General features: G+C 40.9%; 1 protein-coding gene across 1 annotated transcript in view; it reads left to right on the top strand.

Moving 5' to 3' along the window:
• Positions 1-20,724, top strand: part of usp43a (ubiquitin specific peptidase 43a) — a 119,627-nt gene that overhangs the window by 46,189 nt on the left and 52,714 nt on the right. Inside the window, exons 3-4 of the mRNA XM_031289044.2 lie at positions 8,838-8,941; positions 20,014-20,106. Of these exons, the coding sequence (XP_031144904.1) occupies positions 8,838-8,941; positions 20,014-20,106 (197 nt within the window). The remainder of the gene's footprint in view (positions 1-8,837; positions 8,942-20,013; positions 20,107-20,724) is intronic.

Below are 20,724 nucleotides of genomic sequence, written 5' to 3'. Positions count from 1 at the left end.
ATAATAGGCTGTACTGTTTTCCATGTTGGGTGTTGAAGATTAAGAACAAGGCTTTCAAACGAGTTATAATTTAGTTTAGGTTTAGGATTAATTAACAGGCTCGAGTCAAATATGGCTGCAACTCCCCCTCCTCGGCCTGAGCCTCGTGGAATTTGGGTATTATTATGACTGGGAGGAGTGGCTTCGTTTAAACTAACATATTCGTCATGGCCCAGCCAGGTTTCGGTGAGGCAGAATAAATCAATGTGGTTATCTGATATCAATTCGTTTACCAATAATGCTTTCGATGACAGAGATCTAATATTTAATAGTCCACATTTGATTTTCCTATTCTGTTCTATCGTTATATAATAAATATATTATATATATTTTGGTTCAGGCACCAGTTCAGGCACCAGTTCAGGCACCGGTTCAGGCACCGTTTAGGCACCGGCACCATTTTAAAAGTATTGTTTTAGCACCGGTATCGGAAAAAACCCAAACGATACCCAACCCTATTCACCACCCCAACTTGCCTTGGTGCTCTAAGACTCCGTCACCTTGCTTCCTGCTTTGCCACTAAACGGAGTCGCCACTATAAAAGTACAGACTGGGTCAGTACTGACCTGTCACATGAGGGGGCGTGGTTGTTGATCTGAAAATTATTCACCACACATACATTCTGAGAATTTTTTTGGCAGGAAAAGATAATGTCCTGGCAGATGCACTGTCACGCATGCTAATAGGGGAGCCTACCTGAGTATCCATCTATGTGAGTTTCCGGTTCACTGTTGCACACTCACTTAAAGAAAAGGCTACAAACATTTTAGATGCACCTTTCAAGCCATTAGTGGTTGCAATAAGATCATTTTGTTTCATGATTTAGATTAGTAATTGGGATTAAAGTGATTTATTTTGGTGCAGAAATAAACCAATGTGTCAGCGCCGTGTTTGTAATCTACCTCCAGGCCGACCTGCTTCTCCTGGTTTGTTGTTCTCATGTTTTGCAGCTATAACAACTCGCCCATGCACACACACCAAACACCCACTCTTTCCTATTGTTATAGTGACGTCAGATTATTTTTCTTGCTTTGCCCCCCCCCCCCCCCACACACACACACACACACACACACACACACATTCAAATATACAACTACACACAGCAAGCCAAAACTCCAACTCACTCCCCAGCACGCTGTACAAGAGCGCCTCAGTAACGTTTCACATGAATGCGTGGGGAATCAGCAGGGCTTTGATAACAACATATGTTTTCATGTAGGGATTGGAGTGTGAAGATCCTTGGAGAGAAGCAGAACCTTTACCAGAGGCACAGGGCCAAAGAGATTTACAGTGGCTGCACTGGCGAAATGTTTCACTGATTACACAGAATTGAGTCCCAAACCAAGGTGAGGTTTCTGAGGAGCAGAATATCTCAGATCACAGTGAAGTCCCTTCAGGTATTATGCCAACAAAATATCCTGCACTTCCTTGCTGATGGAAGGTGATTTCTGTTACAACCACACTGTCACACTGTTATACTGAGATCGAGGCAGGAGCATTTTGTTGTTGTTGTTGTTGTTGTTGTTGTTGTTGTTGTTGTTTGTTTTTGCAGTTGCAGTATGTCTTCACAGGGGCATTTTAGTCTTGTCTCACACTGTGCTGTAGGGGAGCCCTGATGGGATAATGATAGCACACTTAGTGCATATGCCACAAATGTATCTTTGCCTGAAGAGTGTATTGCTTACATTTTTGACCATTGCTATCACATGAGAGTGTCTTGGTGGCTTTTATTAAATCTTGCATGCTGTGATGTCCTGCAGTGGTGCCGTAGGTAGAGACGGGCAGGAAGGATGAGAGAACAGCAGCATAAGCTGCAGGTGGAGAGATGGGTATGATGTAGCTATGCAGGATCCCAAGACAACCAGAGAACAATCTGTTCTTTGTTTTTTAGATTAGCAGTGTGCATATAGTGCTGACTACACGCACGCGCACACACACGCACACGCACACACACACACACACACACACACACACACACACACACACACACACACACACACACCACCAGGTGAGCAGTAACAAGAACAGTAACACTTTTGTAAATGGTTACTACAGCGATGCTTTGTTTGATATGTGAGGAAAAACACAGGTTATAGGTTTCAATGATGTCATATATTATTATATATCCCATGACATCACCAGTACAGTCAGTACATAGAAGAGCTGACTGAAGTGGCAGCATGACTTGGCTGTGCGTCCTTGAAGTTAATGTGTGTGCACTAACGTGTTTGTGCGTGTGTGTTTGCATGCACACGCTCTTGTGAGCCTTTGCATGAGTGTGTGCAGAAAGCGCAATGTTCTCACTGATAAACAATGCCCATAAATCCCCGCTGCTCCTGTGATGCGATGATGCCGAGCTCTGCTGATGGTGGTGATATGTACCCATTTGACCTACCATCAAGTAAACCGTAGGGGAGAACAAAAGTGTTGGAGGACACAATGTTCTTTTCAGTGTTACAGTTTTTTTCGATTGCTTAAGCACTATTTTGAAAACAGGGACCGGTTTTTCAAAACACTACACACAATTAGCACAACCACACACCAAATTAGCAGAACACCTCAGACCCTTTGCAAAATGTAACACTCTTGCAAAAACTATACACTAATTTATCAAAACCATATTTGGTTACCATATGAAACACACACGTTTCATATGACTTAATTCTAAACTTAGCACAAAAAGTAAGGAAATTTGTGTTTGGTAGATTTCTCTGTGGTAACAATGCTTTTTGGCAATAAATCTTATACCGTTGGAAAGCCTGCTTAGTTCCCTTTCAAATTGTGCCCCATTTGTAAAGAACATGCATTTGTGGGATGAGCAGCAGTGCTGAGTATGTGGGTTGCGCCCATGAAAAAATTGCCAAATCTTCTCTGCCATTGCCAAACAGGTTATTTTGCTGTTGCTATGGACCTTTTTCACAGCAGACATTTTGACTTGTCATAGTAGGAAAAGCACAGCTGAAATTGATAACCTTAACGATGGCTCAATTCCATCAAGTGTCCCAGTAAGCTATCTCAGTGAGTCAGCATGCACAATACCAGGGCCTCTCCTAAGTGGAATGCAGCCATCATTAATGGTTTTGAATACACCTGTGCTTTTCCTACTATGACATGTCAACATGTCTGCCATGAAAAAGGTCTATAAACACTTGTTTTGAGCTTCTGGTACCCCTAGGTGCTGCCAATCAGGTGCCTGATTGGCAGCTAATTGGCAGCACCTGTGAGCATGGGCCCTACTACTGTAAGTACAGCTACAGTCAGTAAGTGTCTGCTCCAAGAATCGGCATGCCGCGTTTGACTGATCTGGATAGGGCCCTTGTGATAGGGCAACTTCAAGCTGGTGTTCCACAAAACCAAGTTGCGGCATTATTTGGAGTGAGCCCTAGTACCATCTCCAAACTGAAGGCCAAGTTCCATATAACGGGGGATGTCAAAGACCCAAGAAGACAACACCCCAAGAAGACCATGTCCTCACCCTGTCAGCACTTAAATTAGGTGCCGTAGGCTGTCTTCTACAGATTTGCGGTCAAGGTTTGCAGGACGATATGGCCGACGGCTCTCTGCCCAGACAATCCGGAACAGACTGCACGCAGCCAATCTCCGGTCTCATAGGGCTGCCAGGAGTCCTGCCATGACTGCCCTTCACCGTCAGGCCCGTTTGCGCTGGTGTCGACAACACGTGCACTGGAACCTATACATGTGGAAGAACGTTACCGGCAATTTCCACTGGATGCGGAACATCTGCGGAACGTCTCCAGAACGTCGACGGAGTCATTAGGTTTCCATTAAAGTCAATGTGTGTATTTCAACTGACTGTCCCACTCTGTCCCAGCTCCGGCGGTCCGCAGCCCTCCGGAGCAGATATGCAGAGCTTCTATTTTTGCCGGACGCCGGAGAGCTCCGCAGCAATTCAGCACACGGCAGATAGTGCGGGACAGGAAGTCGAGCACAGAAACAAAATAAAATTCCAGTTAATTTTCGTTTAAAATACACTGTGCTCACGGCGGATCATATTTCCCTGCACTACACCTTGAAAACACAGCACAGAGTTGTTTCCCCTCTGCTCCTCTGGATGGAAACAAACTGTTGTTGGTTTTGTGGTTCTATTCTACGTGAATTCGCAAGATATTGTGGGTCCTCGTGACTACAGCTGTCAGTCATGGCCGCAGCCATGCCGCAACAAATCCGGACCTAGTGGGCACGCAGCCGTTCCGCAGCGGAGCCGGTCCGCAGACGTTCCGCATCCAGTGGAAATTGCCGGTTATGTTCAATGATGAGTCCAGATTCTGCCTACGGCAGTTGGATCATAGGGTCAAAGTGTGGAGAAGACGCGGAGAACGCTATGCTGATTGCTGCACCGATAAAGTAACACCTTTTGGTGGAGGCATTGTGATGGTGTGGGGCGGCATCTCCCTCACTGGAAAAACGAGGCTTGCCATCATTGGAGGCAATCTCAATGCAGAGAGATATAGAGATGAGATTCTGCAGCCAGTGGCAATCCCATATCTCCACAGTCTGGGACCGAACTCTATCCTCCAAGATGACAACGCTCGCCCCCACAGGGCGGGGTTTATCAGAGACTACCTCCAGAATGTGGGAGTGGAGAGGATGGAATGGCCTGCCAGCAGTCCTGACCTCAACCCCATTGAACACTTGTGGGATCAGCTTGGGCGTGCTGTTCGTGCCAGAGTGACCAACACAACCACGTTGGCTGACTTGCGACAAATGCTGGTTGAAGAATGGAATGCCATCCCACAGCAGTGTGTGACCAGGCTGGTGACCAGCATGAGGAGGAGGTGTCAGGCTGTTGTGGCTGTGTATGGTTCTTCCACACGCTACTGAGGCTCCTGTTTGTGGAATGAATAAATTGTTAAATTGCCAATATGTCTTGTTTCTTCAAACTTCAATCATCCAATCCACCAAACACCAAACGAGTCAATGGCAGAATAAGCTGTTTGGCATTGGCAGAGAAGATTTTGAAAAATTTTCATGGGCGCAACCCACATACTCAGCGCTGCTGATCTCACAAATGCATGTCCTTTACAAATGGGGCACCATTTGAAACTAAACAGGCTTTCCAACGGTATAAGATTTATTGCCAAAAAGCATTGTTACCACAGAGAAATAATCTACCAAACACAAATGTCCTTACTTTTTGTGCTAAGTTTATTTGTTACACACTGCTGTTGCTAACCTAAAACACTTTTAGCAATTCTACTTCTCTGTGATTAGAGTACTGTAAATGAAGTACACAGAGAAAGTGCAAATATACAATAAGTTCACCAAACACTACACAAGACCAATGCTGCAGACTGGGGAAAATATAAATAATATCTCTCCATACACCCAAATCAGTCAACATGGAGAATCACAACAAAACATGTCCCAGTTTTCATGCTACTACAGTAGTGTGCATAACACTGTTAGCTCAGCAAACAACAGACAAACAGAAAATACTGTATCCGGTACAGGTTACAATTACAGAACAAACAACAAACAAACAAAAAAGTTGAAACTGAAAATACAGTACAGAAAATACTAGACTTACCTGCTGCATTTTTATACCTATAAATTCTAGTATGATCCATTCATTTGTATAATGGATACTAGTAAATTCAAAATACTTAAGTTGAGTTAGTGTATTTATTGTCCTCATTCATGCACATTGGGCATGGTGCTTCAAATAGACATTATGGCAAATGCTTCAGACAAACATGAATGGCTCTGGTGATTAGCCCTTTTTTCTTTATTTTTAGTTCCCTGTTCCCATATGTTGATTTGGGGAATGTGGCCAGGGTTTCCATGGTGATGCTTGTAACCCAGTTTGTCTCTGAGGGTCTGAGGATTGTTTTTCATTGTTCTCAAGAGCGGAGATGGAGACAAGAGGGCAAAATTGAGAGAAAGAGAATTGGTCACAGCTCGGCTCGCAATATAAAAATAAAAGATGGTATACACAACAATACAATACACAATACATTTTTTTTCACGTTGTTCACAAATCAATGCAGAGAGGAATGAAATACATCTGTTATTTTATTCAGTGAAAATATGGTTCAATATAGCTGTGAAACCACATGTGATTGCCAGAGAATTAAAAGAAAACAACCCAAAAGCATATTTTCTCCATCCAAGATTCAGAAGCTCTGCATCTCAAGTATGCAGAATAACTTTTGGGTAATTCTCCTTTTTGATTTTGGCACCCTGCTCTCTGCACCCTGAGTAAAATGCTCACCAGCACAAAATGGAAATATTTTGGGGCATTTCAGCCTTTAATGGAAAGAACCAGCTAGATATAAAAAGGGGGAGAGAGAGGGGGATGACATGCAGGAAATCATCTCAGGTCGGACTCGAACCCTGGACCTTCTCTGTCGAGGCATACACCTCTACATATGTGCACCTGCTCTACCAACTGAGCCAACCCGGCCACTCACCAAATGGAAATTGAAGTTAACTTCAAATAGCCCCTGCTGCACCACATGTTCCCCAGGTGCTGAGGAATCCCTTTTCCAATCTCTATAGCTCACACAGGCCTTCTAAACCGTCCATTACAAGTGATACACTCCTTTGAGACAGAGGCTCCTTCTGTTTTGTATACAATTCAATCTGTTATTTATTACATAAGGCCACGTCAAGATTCATCACTTAAACAGATGGCTGAGTTTTCAAAGATGCTAAAAAGTAGCTCATTGTTCAAAGTGAAAGCAGCAGTGATTGGATTTTGTTTGAACAATAGCAAAGCTTCATCAAAGTTGGATTGTCATTATTTCGGAATACACCATGCAAGACCAGCGCAGAAAGTCTCATTTCCCCAGAGAGTGGGAAGACTAGACTATGGTATCTCTGACTTGTGCTGCTTAATGTGTCCCATACAAGAGTTTGAGCCTGAATATTATGTTCCCTTATTAGTATGTATGTATGTAAAACAATGATTTCTTAGAAGTTTGTAAACTCATCCTGAATAAACAGAACAAGTTACAAAATATCATTCATATTCCAAAGTAGTATAGCAATGGACTCACCTCTGCTCTGAAGAGAAGCAGTATGGTTCATCCAGGTAATCTGGCCACCATTTCCAGGACTCAAAACACTTTAAAGTTTCTTTTCCCTGTAGTGCTGCCCATAAAATCTTAGATTATGTGTTAGCTTGCTTGATTGAAATGGTTCCATCCTACAATTCCCAGATGGAAAATCCTGTTTCCAGCTGAGATTACTTGAGAAAGGTGCCAAAATTGTTGCTGCATACCCCTCTGACACTGGGTAGTTCCGCCCCTGACTGTTGTTTATTTGGTTGTCATGACTTTGCGAGTAATGACGTCCTGTCACTATTCCAGTTGCTCACCCTCAAAGGGGAGAGAGAGCCGTGACGGATAATAGTGACGTACTGCTGCTGCTAAATGACTATAGTGGAAACACTGAATTATGTAGAGTAATTGAGAACACCTGTGTGGGTGTGCAGGGCCTTTTAAACAAGTCTGGAATGCACAATTTTCAGCTTTGTGTCATGGCAGTGTGTGCAGATGAATGATGTTTGGCCCTCCGCATAGAGCAGCAGAGGTGCGTCTAGATCTGCTGACACGGGTCATCCGGCATTGTTGCTCCAATGTTGATCCAACTAAAGAGCACATCTTAAATTGTGCTGTAGTAATACATAGGCCTAATAGGTACAGGAGGTCTATCTGTAGTATCAGACAAATTACCAACACTCTTACTTTTTCCTTACTAACACCATGATGCGTGACTCCACAGCAGAACTTCATGTAGCAGCAGACCTCGACTGCACTGCTTTAGTGTGTATCTGCCTGTGTGTTAGATCAATCATTACCACCTTGTGTTCACTGACAGCTTCAATATCAACTATACAAGATAAAGATTTAGCAATCTGTTGCTCTGTTTCTTCAGAGTCATAGTTCTCCATCTTTTATTCATTGCCTTTATTTTTTTTATTCTTATACTTATCTTTGAAGTCTCTCTGCCCTCTTGCTGAGTCTGGCAGCATGCAGGGTATCACAGTCATTTAGTTTATTCAGCAGACACTGGCGTCATACTGAAAGTTGGTTGAGATCTTCTGTGACTGTAAGCTGTGTTGACTGTTTAAACTTTCCTTCTCTTCCTGACAGATTAAATACCCCCCTGCTCTAACATTTTATGACTCATCTTTTTCCTATTTAATTGAATTGTCTCACTTTGTTTCTCCCTCCACATATATATCTGTATATATGTGTCTGTTTGATCATCTCGTTGTTTATCGAAGAAGCACATTTTAGTGAGCAAAATTGCTGACAAAACTCACACCTCATTATTTCGGATTTCACTTTTTGTAAAGCATACTGTCTCTAAATACTGCAGGCAAAGGGCAAAGTCCAAGTGGTTGAGTTATATTCTTTCATCTCCCTTCTGTCCATATCTGCAATTACGTCTGGGTAAAGCTATTATACACGAGTGCTTGTTGGCGTCTGTTAAAGAGAGTTTTGCATTATCTCTTCCTTTGCAACAAAATTATCTTTTGCCATATATCTAAGGCTTGATATTCATTTTGGCAAATGGGTAAATACAGTACAGATGGTAAAAGAAAGTCTTTCCTACTGTTTCCTAAGCTATTTATTAGACGGGATGTGGGAAAGTAGTGTTCAAAGTGTCTTAATATTATTCTGAAGATAATGATGATGATGTGTATTTGTATTTTTGCCATCTGTCTACAAAGAATGTTCTCAAATATATATATATTAATATATATACCATGTCCACTAAAGTGTTTATTTGTCTCCTTTCTGTCCCTCTTTCGCTGTCTTTGTCTGCAGGGACCCAGTTCACTGGAGGATCCTTCCAGTCCCAGTTCAGCCAGCACACAACAGCCTCGAGATCGACATAGTTTTGTCCAGGAACACTTCCAGGCTCAGTACAAGTGAGAAGCGTAGACATGAGCAGCATGCTCAGATATTCCAAAAGCTTTGTTTTACTCCTAACGTGGCTGATTGTTCCCTGTTTGTTGGACTTTAAGTTCAAGATAATGTCAAATCCAGTGCTTTTTAGTCTCTGTAACTATTTAGAAATTTAAGATGGCTGCAGTGTGACTGTGTGAGATCAAGTCTGGTCGAGTAGATTCTGTATCTACATTGTCTATACTTTTCATTCTCTCTTGCGTAAATGACCAAGAACTAATCTAGAAGAAACTTTAAAGTTTCATCGTAGCTAATTGAAATGAGGCGATAATTTACTCTGAACACTAGACTATGGAGTAAGGCCAGATTTCCCAACAAACTTTATGGGATGCCATCCACAAGATTAGACTGACATGCCGACTCAAATGTGAATCCCATTCATAACACTTTGTGCAATATTAAGGGTTCATTAAATACTTTGGGAGAACAAGTTTCCGAGTTTGAGCAACTTGCAACATTAAAACAAATTGCATGTGTTTTAAGTAATGCTATCACTCTACTACTACTCTATAGTTTCATAATTCCTTCTTATTATAGAGTCTATCCTGAGGTTGTAGCTCTTTTTTGTTCCTGTTATTAAGTAGATTGTCTTGTTTTTTCTTTTGCATTGAGGTGTTTTGTTCTTGTGAGTATTTGTTATAGGACCTCAAGGGGTTTATCCTGATATATAAAACGTGACCAAAAAAGTCAAAAGTCTATAACTCCAAGCTCTTAGTAAGAAGTAGGACGAGGACTTTCTATCTTAAGTTCCTTATCAATTATGCAGTAGGCAGGCTGGATCCCACCAGGCACTATATCTAACGTCCTGAAGTTGTGTTTAGAGTGCAATACATACCATTAAAGAGACTAGGTATTCAGCACAGGTGAGAATATTCTTTCTCCTCTGTGAATAAGAATCAGTATCTTGAGAAAATAGGTCAGACAGACCTGTGAAGGATTCAGGGGATCCATCTTTTGTGTTGCCTTCTGTCCCTCTTTGCTTCATTTACAGAGGACAGTCAAACTGAGGTTTAATACACCCTCAAATAGAATTAACTCAAGACCTTTCAGTAACCTGGTCGACACACTTGGCTGTGTACATTTACATCACCTCTTACCTTCGCTTTCCACTTGATTCCTGAACAATATAACTGTGATATAAAATGGTAAATAAGGAGAAAGGCTTGTTTCATTTCAGACTTTAATGTTGCGATTGGACGATCAGATTATTTGAAATAACTCATTTGGCAATAATAGGGAAGTCTTTTTTAGGGGTGTGACGAGACACTCCGCTAACAAGATGAGATGATACACGATATTGGGTCCACAAGAACGAGAAGAGGTTTTAACACTATATTAAAGAAAACTTAAATGACAAAATATGACTGGAAAAATAGTCTTTTATTTAATTGAAAGTCACAACATTAAAAAATAAACAAGCACTGTGAAAGGTTTAGCCAAAAACTCAAGTTCTCAAGAGCTTCTCTCCTGTATAACTAACCTCTTCAGACGTAAGAACTGCGACGTTTCCACCGGGAATTCAAAATGCTGCCACATGGGCTTTTGCCGGGGCAGTTTGGGCGCCCATTTACAGTTGGCTTAAGACTTATTTGTGTGTGGGTTGAGTGGAGATTCATAGAAAGAAAGATCACGTCTCAACCAAAACATACATGAAGTTGAAAAATGAAGTGAATAAGTTGCCCTTTAATAAAGTGAATCTTGTGCTTCTCCAAGCTTTTAGCTCCACTCCACATATAAATTACTGTACACTCTGGAAATGGGACATGGATTTAGTCAAATGTCTCTGGGTGAGAAGTGATCATGTTGCTCACAGTCTGAATACCCTGGAGAGTGGTCCTGTCATGTTTGGTCCATCACACACAGTCGACCCAAAGCAGATTAGTGTGTGATCCAATCAAAAAAAAGATCAACCTCTGACACTCGTACAGTATTGACCACCACGCTGCGAGGTTAACCAGACATTAATTCATGGGATTATCCCATTCCCTCATTGGCAGATAGTGGATTGAACGCTTAGAGTCGGACTGTATCCCTGCAGAGCCTTGTCTCCCATGATGCTCTCTGCCTGATTAATTGAAACGGCTTGCCCTGAATCCGAGTCAGCTGTAGAAAAGACAAGCGAGATGTTTGTTAAATATCTCCTTCAGTCTCTTTCTCTTTCTCTTCATCCTTGTCTATCACACTATTCACATTTACACACACCTCAGTCTGTATGTGCCATTATCAGATCAGCTGATTACAGTGTTACGAGAGGTCTTTCAGGAAGTTTATGTGGTTAGTTTTGATAAGGGTCAGAACTGATATGACATATGACACATGAGGGGGCATGTTTGTGTACGCTGATTACGCAGTAATTTTAGTACTGCAGGTGTGTGGGAGAGATTCATTAAGGGATTTATTTAGGAACAAAAAAAGGGGGAGCTGGAGGCTTCAAGCGGCAGGACACACGAGAGCTGCAACACGCTGAAAGAAAGACACTATTTGAAAGACAAACACAACTTTTTTGTAACTTTTTAAAACCTGAACTACAACATGGCTAACTTTGTTCTATGAGCCTATTTTAGCTTAGCTGTGTAACAATAGTCTATATCAACGACATTTACAGGATAGTTCAGATGCCGCCGGATGTCCCTAACTTTACACTTTCTTTGATTTAACTTTAAACTCCAGTCGGATCGAGCAACATTAACTGGAACCTTTTAAGTTTTAAGGAAAATTTGGATTGTGCAACAAGGCAGGCCTGCTTGGTTCTTTCGGGGAATGATTTTAAAGATTTACAAAGAATATGTTTACTGCATTTACTCTCTAACTGGGTTGTTTTGGGACCGATTGGCGGGGATTTGCTATGGACAAAATACACACTGCGATACACTGGTAAGAGCAAATTACGTTTAACCATGTATCCAGCTAATTTATATAGCTCACGTTACTGTATTGTGTGAACTGCTCCTGTTTCCATCATCTTTGTTTTGCTGTTACTTGCTGCTGCAACTGTCAATTTTCACCACAAGGATTATTTAAGACATATTATTGGTAAGTCCTGATAAAGTCTAAAACTTTAAGCTTGCTGCATCACAATGAGTGTAATGTAGTCGTTTGTTTCAAAATAGTGAACAAATCTCTTTAAACGTAATTATTTTATATCATCCTGTAGCATAACCTGCCGTGCTATAGCAAAAAAAAAATGCTGGCTAAACTATTTAAAAATGGCGGGTTTGTTCAGGACACCCCTGTCTGCAGCTAGCAATGATGATGAGTGATTAGTGATGATTCTCTCTGACCAATCAGTCTGCAGGTTTTCACGTCACCTTTTGGTATCGCCTCAGCTCGCTTGGAACCTCGACGGAGGTTATACTAAAAAAAGTACCTGTTAGCAGGTACCAGGTACTTTTTTTCATAATGGAAAAACAAAAAAGGCGAGTAGAGTCGAGCAGGTACCATGTAATGGAAAAACACCATTAGTGAATAAATGAAGCACTCCTCAATTAACAATTCTCTTACTGCCTAGATTGGCTATCTTCTTCATATTGTAGAGAAATAAATAAAAATAAAATAAAAATTTAACTTATATTACTTTCTCCCTCCAAGACCTTAATGAAGTGCTGGCTGCTCTGCTTCAAACCACATCACATACACAAGTTATGCTCTAATTGAAACCACTGAGTATAGATCCATTTCTAAACTCTGAGGCAGTATTATCCCCTCACTCTCATTTAATAAATAATAGACCAAGATACCCGGATGGTTTGTAATTTGTTTTCTTCTATGGGTTTCATCAGGCCTTCAGTGTAAATATGTTTTATATCCATTTGTATTCTCATCACATTACTGTGTCTCAGTCTGAGTTAGGAGACTTATTACTTCATCTACTCTCCTTTTTCACTCCTCTCCTCCTCCTTACTTTCTTTAATCGCTGGGGAACCGGAGTCACTTTGGATCTAAATGCACACTAACAAAAGAGCAATCACTCCCTCTCAATTTCGCAGCGTCTTATTTTTGTCTGTCTCCGTCTCTATCTGTTACTCTCTCTGGCCTTCCCTCCTTTCTGTCTCAATCACTTGGTTGATCTCGCTTTCTTCCCTCTTCTTCCTTCCTGATTCTTTTTATATCTCACAGAGATGCTCCTCAGAGGCATTCAGTGGAGTTGTCTGATCTGAATAAATGTTTGCGATTAGAGCCGGGGCTGTCTTGTGGTTTGGGCTGCCAATGTGGGAGTCAGTGCTCAAGTCACTCTGTTGTGCTGCGGTGTTTAAATGAGTCTTTGTCAAAGTCCCCCCCCCCACCGCCCTCCCTCCTCCTCTATCTGTCGCTCTCAGTTTGTGGCATCTATTTTTAATGGCCTGGGAGACATGCGGAAAGCCCCGGCCTCTATCTCCTTCTTGACAAACAAGATAGTTGAGAATTTTTTGTCCTATCACAGTGGCTTTTATATGGTTGCAAATGTAATGTGAAAATGTTTTGGATATCGAACAGTTTGAATAATAAATGTTGTTAGATACAAACTCCAGTTTTTATGATTTCCAGGTTTACAGAGCAATTGAAACAAAGGAAACTGAAAAAAAACATGCAAGTGAACAAATCTCATTGTTTTTCTCAGTCTCTGAAAAGTTGAGCGAAGAGCCATGAACAATTAATGCAAAACCTTTTAAGAGCCACTTATGCAACAAAGCAAACTGATAGCTGTCCAGTATGAGAAGTTCTCTCCACCAATTAAATATATTTATGCCAAATCCTTTGAAGACTCAACGCTTCATAAAAGAGTGCAAACTTTCTCTCATCTTTAAAGATGGTCCCCAGGGTCTCCAATTTTCACACAGGTTACGATGTGCTCGCGCTGACCTCTCTGAGGCATCCGTGTAGTCGTTCCACGCTACACATCTGAGTTGCTGCAGAGAATATGGCCAGACGTTGACCTTCCTTACTTTGATTTTGACGCTTTCCCCGCCCACGGTGCTTTTTCCGAGCCCAGCCTCACGCACCACTCTCCCTCCTGCTGATACCACCCAGCTTCCTCTATTACCACACTTAAAGTGGGTGCTAACCAGTTACTGCAGGGCATTATGAAATGAAAGTAATTATTTGATCTCTTTTTTTCCCGTTTCTTTTGCAAAAACAAAAGTGATCTGCCTAGTCATAAAGCTGAAATGATCAGTCAATTATTAAGTATAAATTTGATTCATCCATTCGTCCCATTTAGAGAATGAATCATTAGTCATTTTTCAAGCAAGGCATTTTACCAAACACATTTATGGTTCCAGCTTTTCAAATGTGCTGCTATTGTAGCTTTCCATTGCTTAGCGATAAATACAATGTTTTCATGGAAGAAATGTACAGGTGTGAGCCACATTAGCCCTGAGCTGCAGTACCCAAAGAGCCAAAAGCTTACCAAGAGCGTGCATGGATGCGTGGATGCGTGGATGTGTGGATGTGTGTGTGCGTGTGTGTGTGTGTCTGTGTGTGTGTGAGAGAGAGAGTGAGTATGGCAACTTGAAAAGTTGTTTGTCATTCATAACATTGGCTTCTGTCAAGGTTAAAGAAGCTTTTGCCCAAAAGATTGGCGTTTTAAAAAGTAAAAGAGTTATGAGAGATGACTGCCCTCCAATCCACAGCCAGTGACACGACTGACTGACTTGACTGACTGACTGAGTTAAAAAAATTAACTCTCATGAGCTCTCTCCCTTTCAGTCCCCGGAGGAGCACTGACCTATAGACAAATATGATATACTGTATAATGCAGCTCTAAGTTTGCTGTGGTTTTGTTTAGGTGATGTGGCTCCTATCAGCTGGCACACTTGAGACTTAGGTCGCCCAAACAAGCGTGATTTGTTTAGATGCTTGTCATATTAACTAAAGGCTCAGAGCGGCTACAGGTTTGTAATTTCTTTATTTTACAAATAATGCAAGTCCCCTTTTGTCTCTTTTTATTTACCCAATAATCATTGCATCAAATCTGTGTTGATAAAATTGATCAAAACTTGTAAAACCCTCTGGTGGTTATGATGAGTACTTTTGCATCTAATGTCTTAAGCTGACTCATGAATGTGCAGTGATGATTTGTCCGTAACAATCTAAAAGTGTCATGATATTCTTGACCTTTGTTTTTAGAGACTGAATTGTGTGGTGTAATTGTTACTGCAAGGGAGTCTGACTGGCATCTTAACTTAAGTCTTCAACAGTTGTAAGTTAACAACAAATAAAATGAAACTCTTTATGAGAGGAAAGATTTTGCTAGAGTTGCCTCAGTTTCTTTTTTACTATATTTTTTGTAGTTCTGTTTACTCCAGGTTAAATACCAGCAACAAACTCTGTTGTGTTGTGTTTGGGTGTGAGTCTCCACCTGAGCCCAGGCCTCCATCCATCACTGTCAGCCGAGCAGTCAGCTGACACTGTTTACACCTTAAATAAGGTCAAGACTGCAGTTACTAAACAATCAGATTTCTTTCACAAGAACATTTAAGTTTGGTTGCTGTGGGACCAAAGCTGTGCCCAGAATGATTTTTGATGAAAATAAAAGCTGAAAAATAAAAAACAGGAACAGATTAAAAAAATTAAAAAAAAATACAGCTGTAACCAAAGTTGAGTCTTTAAACTGTGAATTTATGGAATCAAAAGGTGCAACTACATCTTTTGTTTGTTTATTTATGTGTGTAAACTCAAATAGCTTTACGCATTGATTGCCACATGACATCACAGTTTATTCACCACCCTTGTAACTTGCCATTTCGTCAGATTTTGCATTTGCAGCTGCATTTTCACACAGACTTTTGACTGAAAGAAATACCAATACAGGTGGCAGTAAATATTTTTCCATAGGCCGTCAAATACTTTCTATTTTGAGCAGCGAACATCAGGTCATTCCTGACACCATGGGCCTTTCCCAATTCCCAAATTTGTACCTCCTCGACTCCTCGATCCTCCAGCTTGTGACACGGAAATTATTCTCAGTGCGCCATGTTGAAGGACGTCCCTATTCCTAACATGCACATCGAGGAGCGCGGATCGAGGAGGCTCCCCGGAGGAGCTATAATCGAGGATACACCGATGTATCCTCTGCGGAAGTCTTTTCACCCGTGGCAGGTAAACAAAGAGGCATGACGAAATTGGGAGAGAGAGAGAGAGAGAGAGAGAGAGCAATAATAGAGTTATATATCCGTGGCCCCATGGTTAATCTAACATTATAGATCGGGCTGGTCGGATCGTAAAAATTTAAATTCTGATTAATAGCGGGTGGGTGAAACAATTAAAAATATTAACATTCTCTAAAATGTGAACATAACAGCTGCTGTCGGACAGACAGCTTCATTTGTAAGTGCGCCCCCAGAGAGACGCTCGAGAAACATCAGCTTAACTTCATTGATTATTTCAGAAGCTAAAGCTGTTTCCTCTGTCAAGTTGATAACTACAGTTAGTTTTGCTGCTTAAATGTCCGTCGATAGAGCTGCAGTGATATTACTTTGCGCATGTTAACATTTAAAGCAGCCTCATTAAAGTAAATTGTTATAGAAAACACTCATACGTTAATACAATACATCATTTTAAAAAGCAACGAAGTCTACAGGGACTGTAGAGGGCCAGTGAAATGTCCAGCCGGGTCTCTAAATCAGAGAAAATAATTTATTCAGGTGGGTGGAGGGTGGATGATTTTAAACCTATACACAAGGATTCGGATGAAGAGCAACGTGATACTGCATAATGTTGAGAGATGCTGCTGATGGAGTGTTATTTATTTAGCTCCGAGCAGATCGGAGGGATTCTGAGCAGCTAACTTTCTTTATGATAAAAAAAGAGCAGCTGCTGCAGTGTTGTGCATGCGCGTGTTTGTGGGTATATTTGGTACAACTCCAGGTATAAAGACTGGGGGTCTTTTGTTTTGACACCTGAACATTGTACACACAATACAATCCTTGCTCAGACACACACAAACACCAGCAGGAATATTACCTCATATTCTCCAACAGACTGGAAACACTCCCAGCTGCAATACAAGCTTTTTAAGTGATGCTGTGTTTTTTTTGTGCGTACGGATGTTCCTGCACGCAGATATGTGAATTTCAGTGTAAGAGTTTTGAATAGTGTGTGTGTGTGTGTGTGTGTGTGTGTGTGTGTGAGTGAATACAGCCTGTCACTCCACTTTTCAGAGTACAAACTGGCATCATTAGCGAGCCTGTGACTGGCTGCCACGGCACAATGGATACAACACTGACAGCAAGGAAATGTGGAGTTTGAAAACTGTTCACTGTTATTTCCAGCATATTTGTACATTTGACAAGTTTGTATCTCCACAAACTTGGATACAGTTCAACTGGCAGAAATCCTAGTGAGACACTGGGAGATGAAACGAGCATCTGGCAGCGCACACACACACACACACACACACACACACACACACACACACACACACACACACACACGTGCATGAACACACTCTAAAAGCTGTCAAGAGTATTAAGAGAGACATAACATTGCAATAATTTTGCTTCAAAAATCAAATACATACAACAGCAAAAATGAATATCAGCAGGTATCAAAAAACTGCTTTTCAAGTTTTTGGTGCAAAACAGAAGTCACATTTAAAACTTATATTCAGCAACGTATTAGCAATATCCACACTTGCTTTTTCAAAAATGCTGCATCTGCAGTTTCAAGCTTGTTTAAAGCTTATTATCCTATAAAGGATAATAGGTTTCTCTCGGATGGAGACAAATGGCTAACTCACCCATGTTTGTCAAGTTGCCTTAGAGAAATAGTTTGAGTAGAAAATGTAATGTGTTTGAATCAGCTCAAAATGAGTACACGGAAAGCAACACAGCCACCAAATGACGTGAATGAAAGGATTATGTTCCAACACTATGAGAGGAGGATTATGTGACTCGAGAACAAACGGAACCATAGTGTTTTCACTTGATTGCCATATGAAAAGGTTAGATTACACTCAGGTTTTGGAAAGGACAACAGGTTATTTGAGGCTTGTTTTCACTCATGGTTTGTTAAGATAAAAGCATTACTCACACTAGGAATGTGCGTAACTGGAAACTTAATGTGCATTTTCAGTCAGAGCTGAATTTTATTGTATTTGCTTATCCGTTCCCACGCTATTATTTCAGTGTCAGACTACTGCTTGTTTCCATCACATAATCTTTTGAGGGATTCCTGGTAGGGCTAGAGTCAGTGAGCCAATACACATGCAGCATGCTTCTACCAAGATCTAATAATGTTTGTGATTGGCTGTCTAACGTTGCACGTCGCAGAGACACGCAGGAAAAACTCTGTAACACACAGAAAATAGGCTCAAGTAGTAGGAGCTGAAAAATAAATAAAAACATTTGTGCCGTAATGTTGTAATTTATTTTTGTTTTATAAAATTGGTAACAAAAAATTTATTGTTTAGGAACCGGTATCAAAGTCACGGTATCAGTACCGGTATTGAATATTTTTTAACGATACCCAGCCCTAATTCTTCGTAGTATTTGCAGTAAAATATTTGAGACCAGAACACAGAGATGTTACTTGGCTCTTCATGAAACACAGGTTAGAGCTGTATCACCTTAATAGCTGACAGCATAAACTCAGTTACACTTACCACAGACGTCATAGAGCAACAAAAAAGAGCTTGTTAGCCTAACTAGCGCTGTGCCATTATGTACATGTATGTCTTAAAGGAATACTTCAACATTTTGGGAAATGTGTTAATTCACTTCCTTGCCAAGAGTCACAAAAAAAAAGATCAATATTATGTTTGTGCTTTTAATATAAAGCTTAGAGTCAACAGCCAATTAGCTTAGCTTAGCATAACAACTGAAAATGGAGTGAAACAGCTAGTCTAGCTCTGTCTAAAGGTAAAAGTTAATGCACCTGGCCAAGAAATAGCTAATGCATAGCCTGACAAATTGTTTTGTAATTTTTTTTACAATTGTTTTTCATACGAATTAAACTTAGGAGATAAAATGTGGTAATGAGCTTTGGAGGTGCTGATGGATTTTGTTACCTTTGGACAGAGCCAGGCTAGCTATTTCTCCTGTTTGTAGTCTTTAAACAAAACAAAGCTAAGCTAAGGTAACTGTCTCCTGTAGCTACATACGTATTTAGCACGCATGCTGTGTTCCACTTGAACTGGGAAGTTGGAATTTCCTGGTTTCGAGATCATTATGAGGTCACTGAGTACTATATCCTGCTCGACTGTCTGTTCATTTTTAATCTGTCCTCCCACTGAGCCCTGTACTTTGTTGTCTTTCTCTTCATCTTCTGTCTCTTTGCTCTCCACTTTTGTTCCCTCTGCCTTTCCAACCTCCGCTGTGTCTGCTGCCCTTCATTTTAGTCTCAAGTCATCTTTGTTCCTTTCGGCTTACCCATTTCTCTTCACTATCCTCTCTGACTTTAAATATCCCCTCCACCTTTCATCCTTTGCCTTTCCTCTCTGCTTTCCTCTCTCTCCATAGTACTCTTTTTCTCCTCTCCAGCTCAGTGTGTTCTTTAGGATACAGCCTCATTTACTGAAATATCTCAGCAGCCTAAATATGTGATTTTTGTGCTAAAATTCTGAACAGCATCCCACCTCAGTTGCTTTGCTGCCCTTTTCTCAGTAGCAGATCGACTCCAGATGGCCTGATTCAGTGCTTAGTATTCACCACTGTCCACATGGAATATTCACATTCAACCACTATGGGGGTTTTAACTGCATGCAGCACATAAGACAGTCAAATTCTACTGCACATTTACTCCATACTTATGAGGAAATGTGAGGATTTGGCATGTACGTAGGGGTGGCGCTATCAGTCAATCCATCTGGCCAACAGTTCTGTTAAATTAAGAGAGCTTTCCTCTCCAAATCACCTTAGTCGTATGTTCGCTTTGTGACTGTATCGGTTGAAGATAAAATGGACAAAAAATTGAGTCAAGCAGGATTAAATTGGGAAGAAAGATGCAATATTTCTTTTAAGAATATCAAAACCCAGACTGTATGGTGAGCTGAAGTCATGTATAGCAAAAATGATTAAAATTGCTCTCTCTCTCTCTCTCTCTCTCTCTCTGTCTCCAGGTCTTCTCTGACGTGCCCTCATTGCCTTAAGCAGAGCAACACCTTCGACCCATTTTTATGTATCTCCCTGCCTATCCCCCTACGACAAACCAGGTGATGTATAACACACACAAATGTTAGAGTATATATATAGACACTCATTTGACACTTTGGATATCAATGATAAATGATCATCTAGATGACCTAATATAGCAGAATATATTAATTTAGAATTTGCCTCAATGGCTAATTAGAAAAATACATCAATCATAACAGATACACTGTAAAAGCACACACATTTCTAAGACAAAATATGACAACTATGACTACACAAACTCATGCGTAGGCACACATTTACACAAATATTCTCTACACACTGGCTACTGATGATGGTCATATCATAGTGATAAATGTATGATGGCCATCAAAAGTCCTGACCAAACACTTTCTGTGTTGTTTCCATTTGTAACTGTCCCAGATCCTGCATGTCAGCAAGGTCTGGCAGTAAGACAGTACGACTTTGACATATAAATAAAGAAACAGAGAAGAAGGCCTGCACACATGGCTGTTTTAGATTTTGACAATAGAGATGCAAAGAAAGAGAGAATGATAAATATAAGACTTTGTGGCTCTAGTGTACGTTAAAGCTATAGTGCGTAGTTTCTGTCACCCCCATGAGGAACTAAGTAATGACAACGAAACTGTCTGCGCGTCCACATGATACAAGCCTTC

This window comes from Sander lucioperca, chromosome 4 (genome assembly GCF_008315115.2).
Source record: "Sander lucioperca isolate FBNREF2018 chromosome 4, SLUC_FBN_1.2, whole genome shotgun sequence".
NCBI classification, from domain to species: domain Eukaryota; kingdom Metazoa; phylum Chordata; class Actinopteri; order Perciformes; family Percidae; genus Sander; species Sander lucioperca.
The sequence above is the reverse complement of the archived record's forward strand: the minus strand, read 5'-3'. Positions and strand labels throughout refer to the sequence as shown.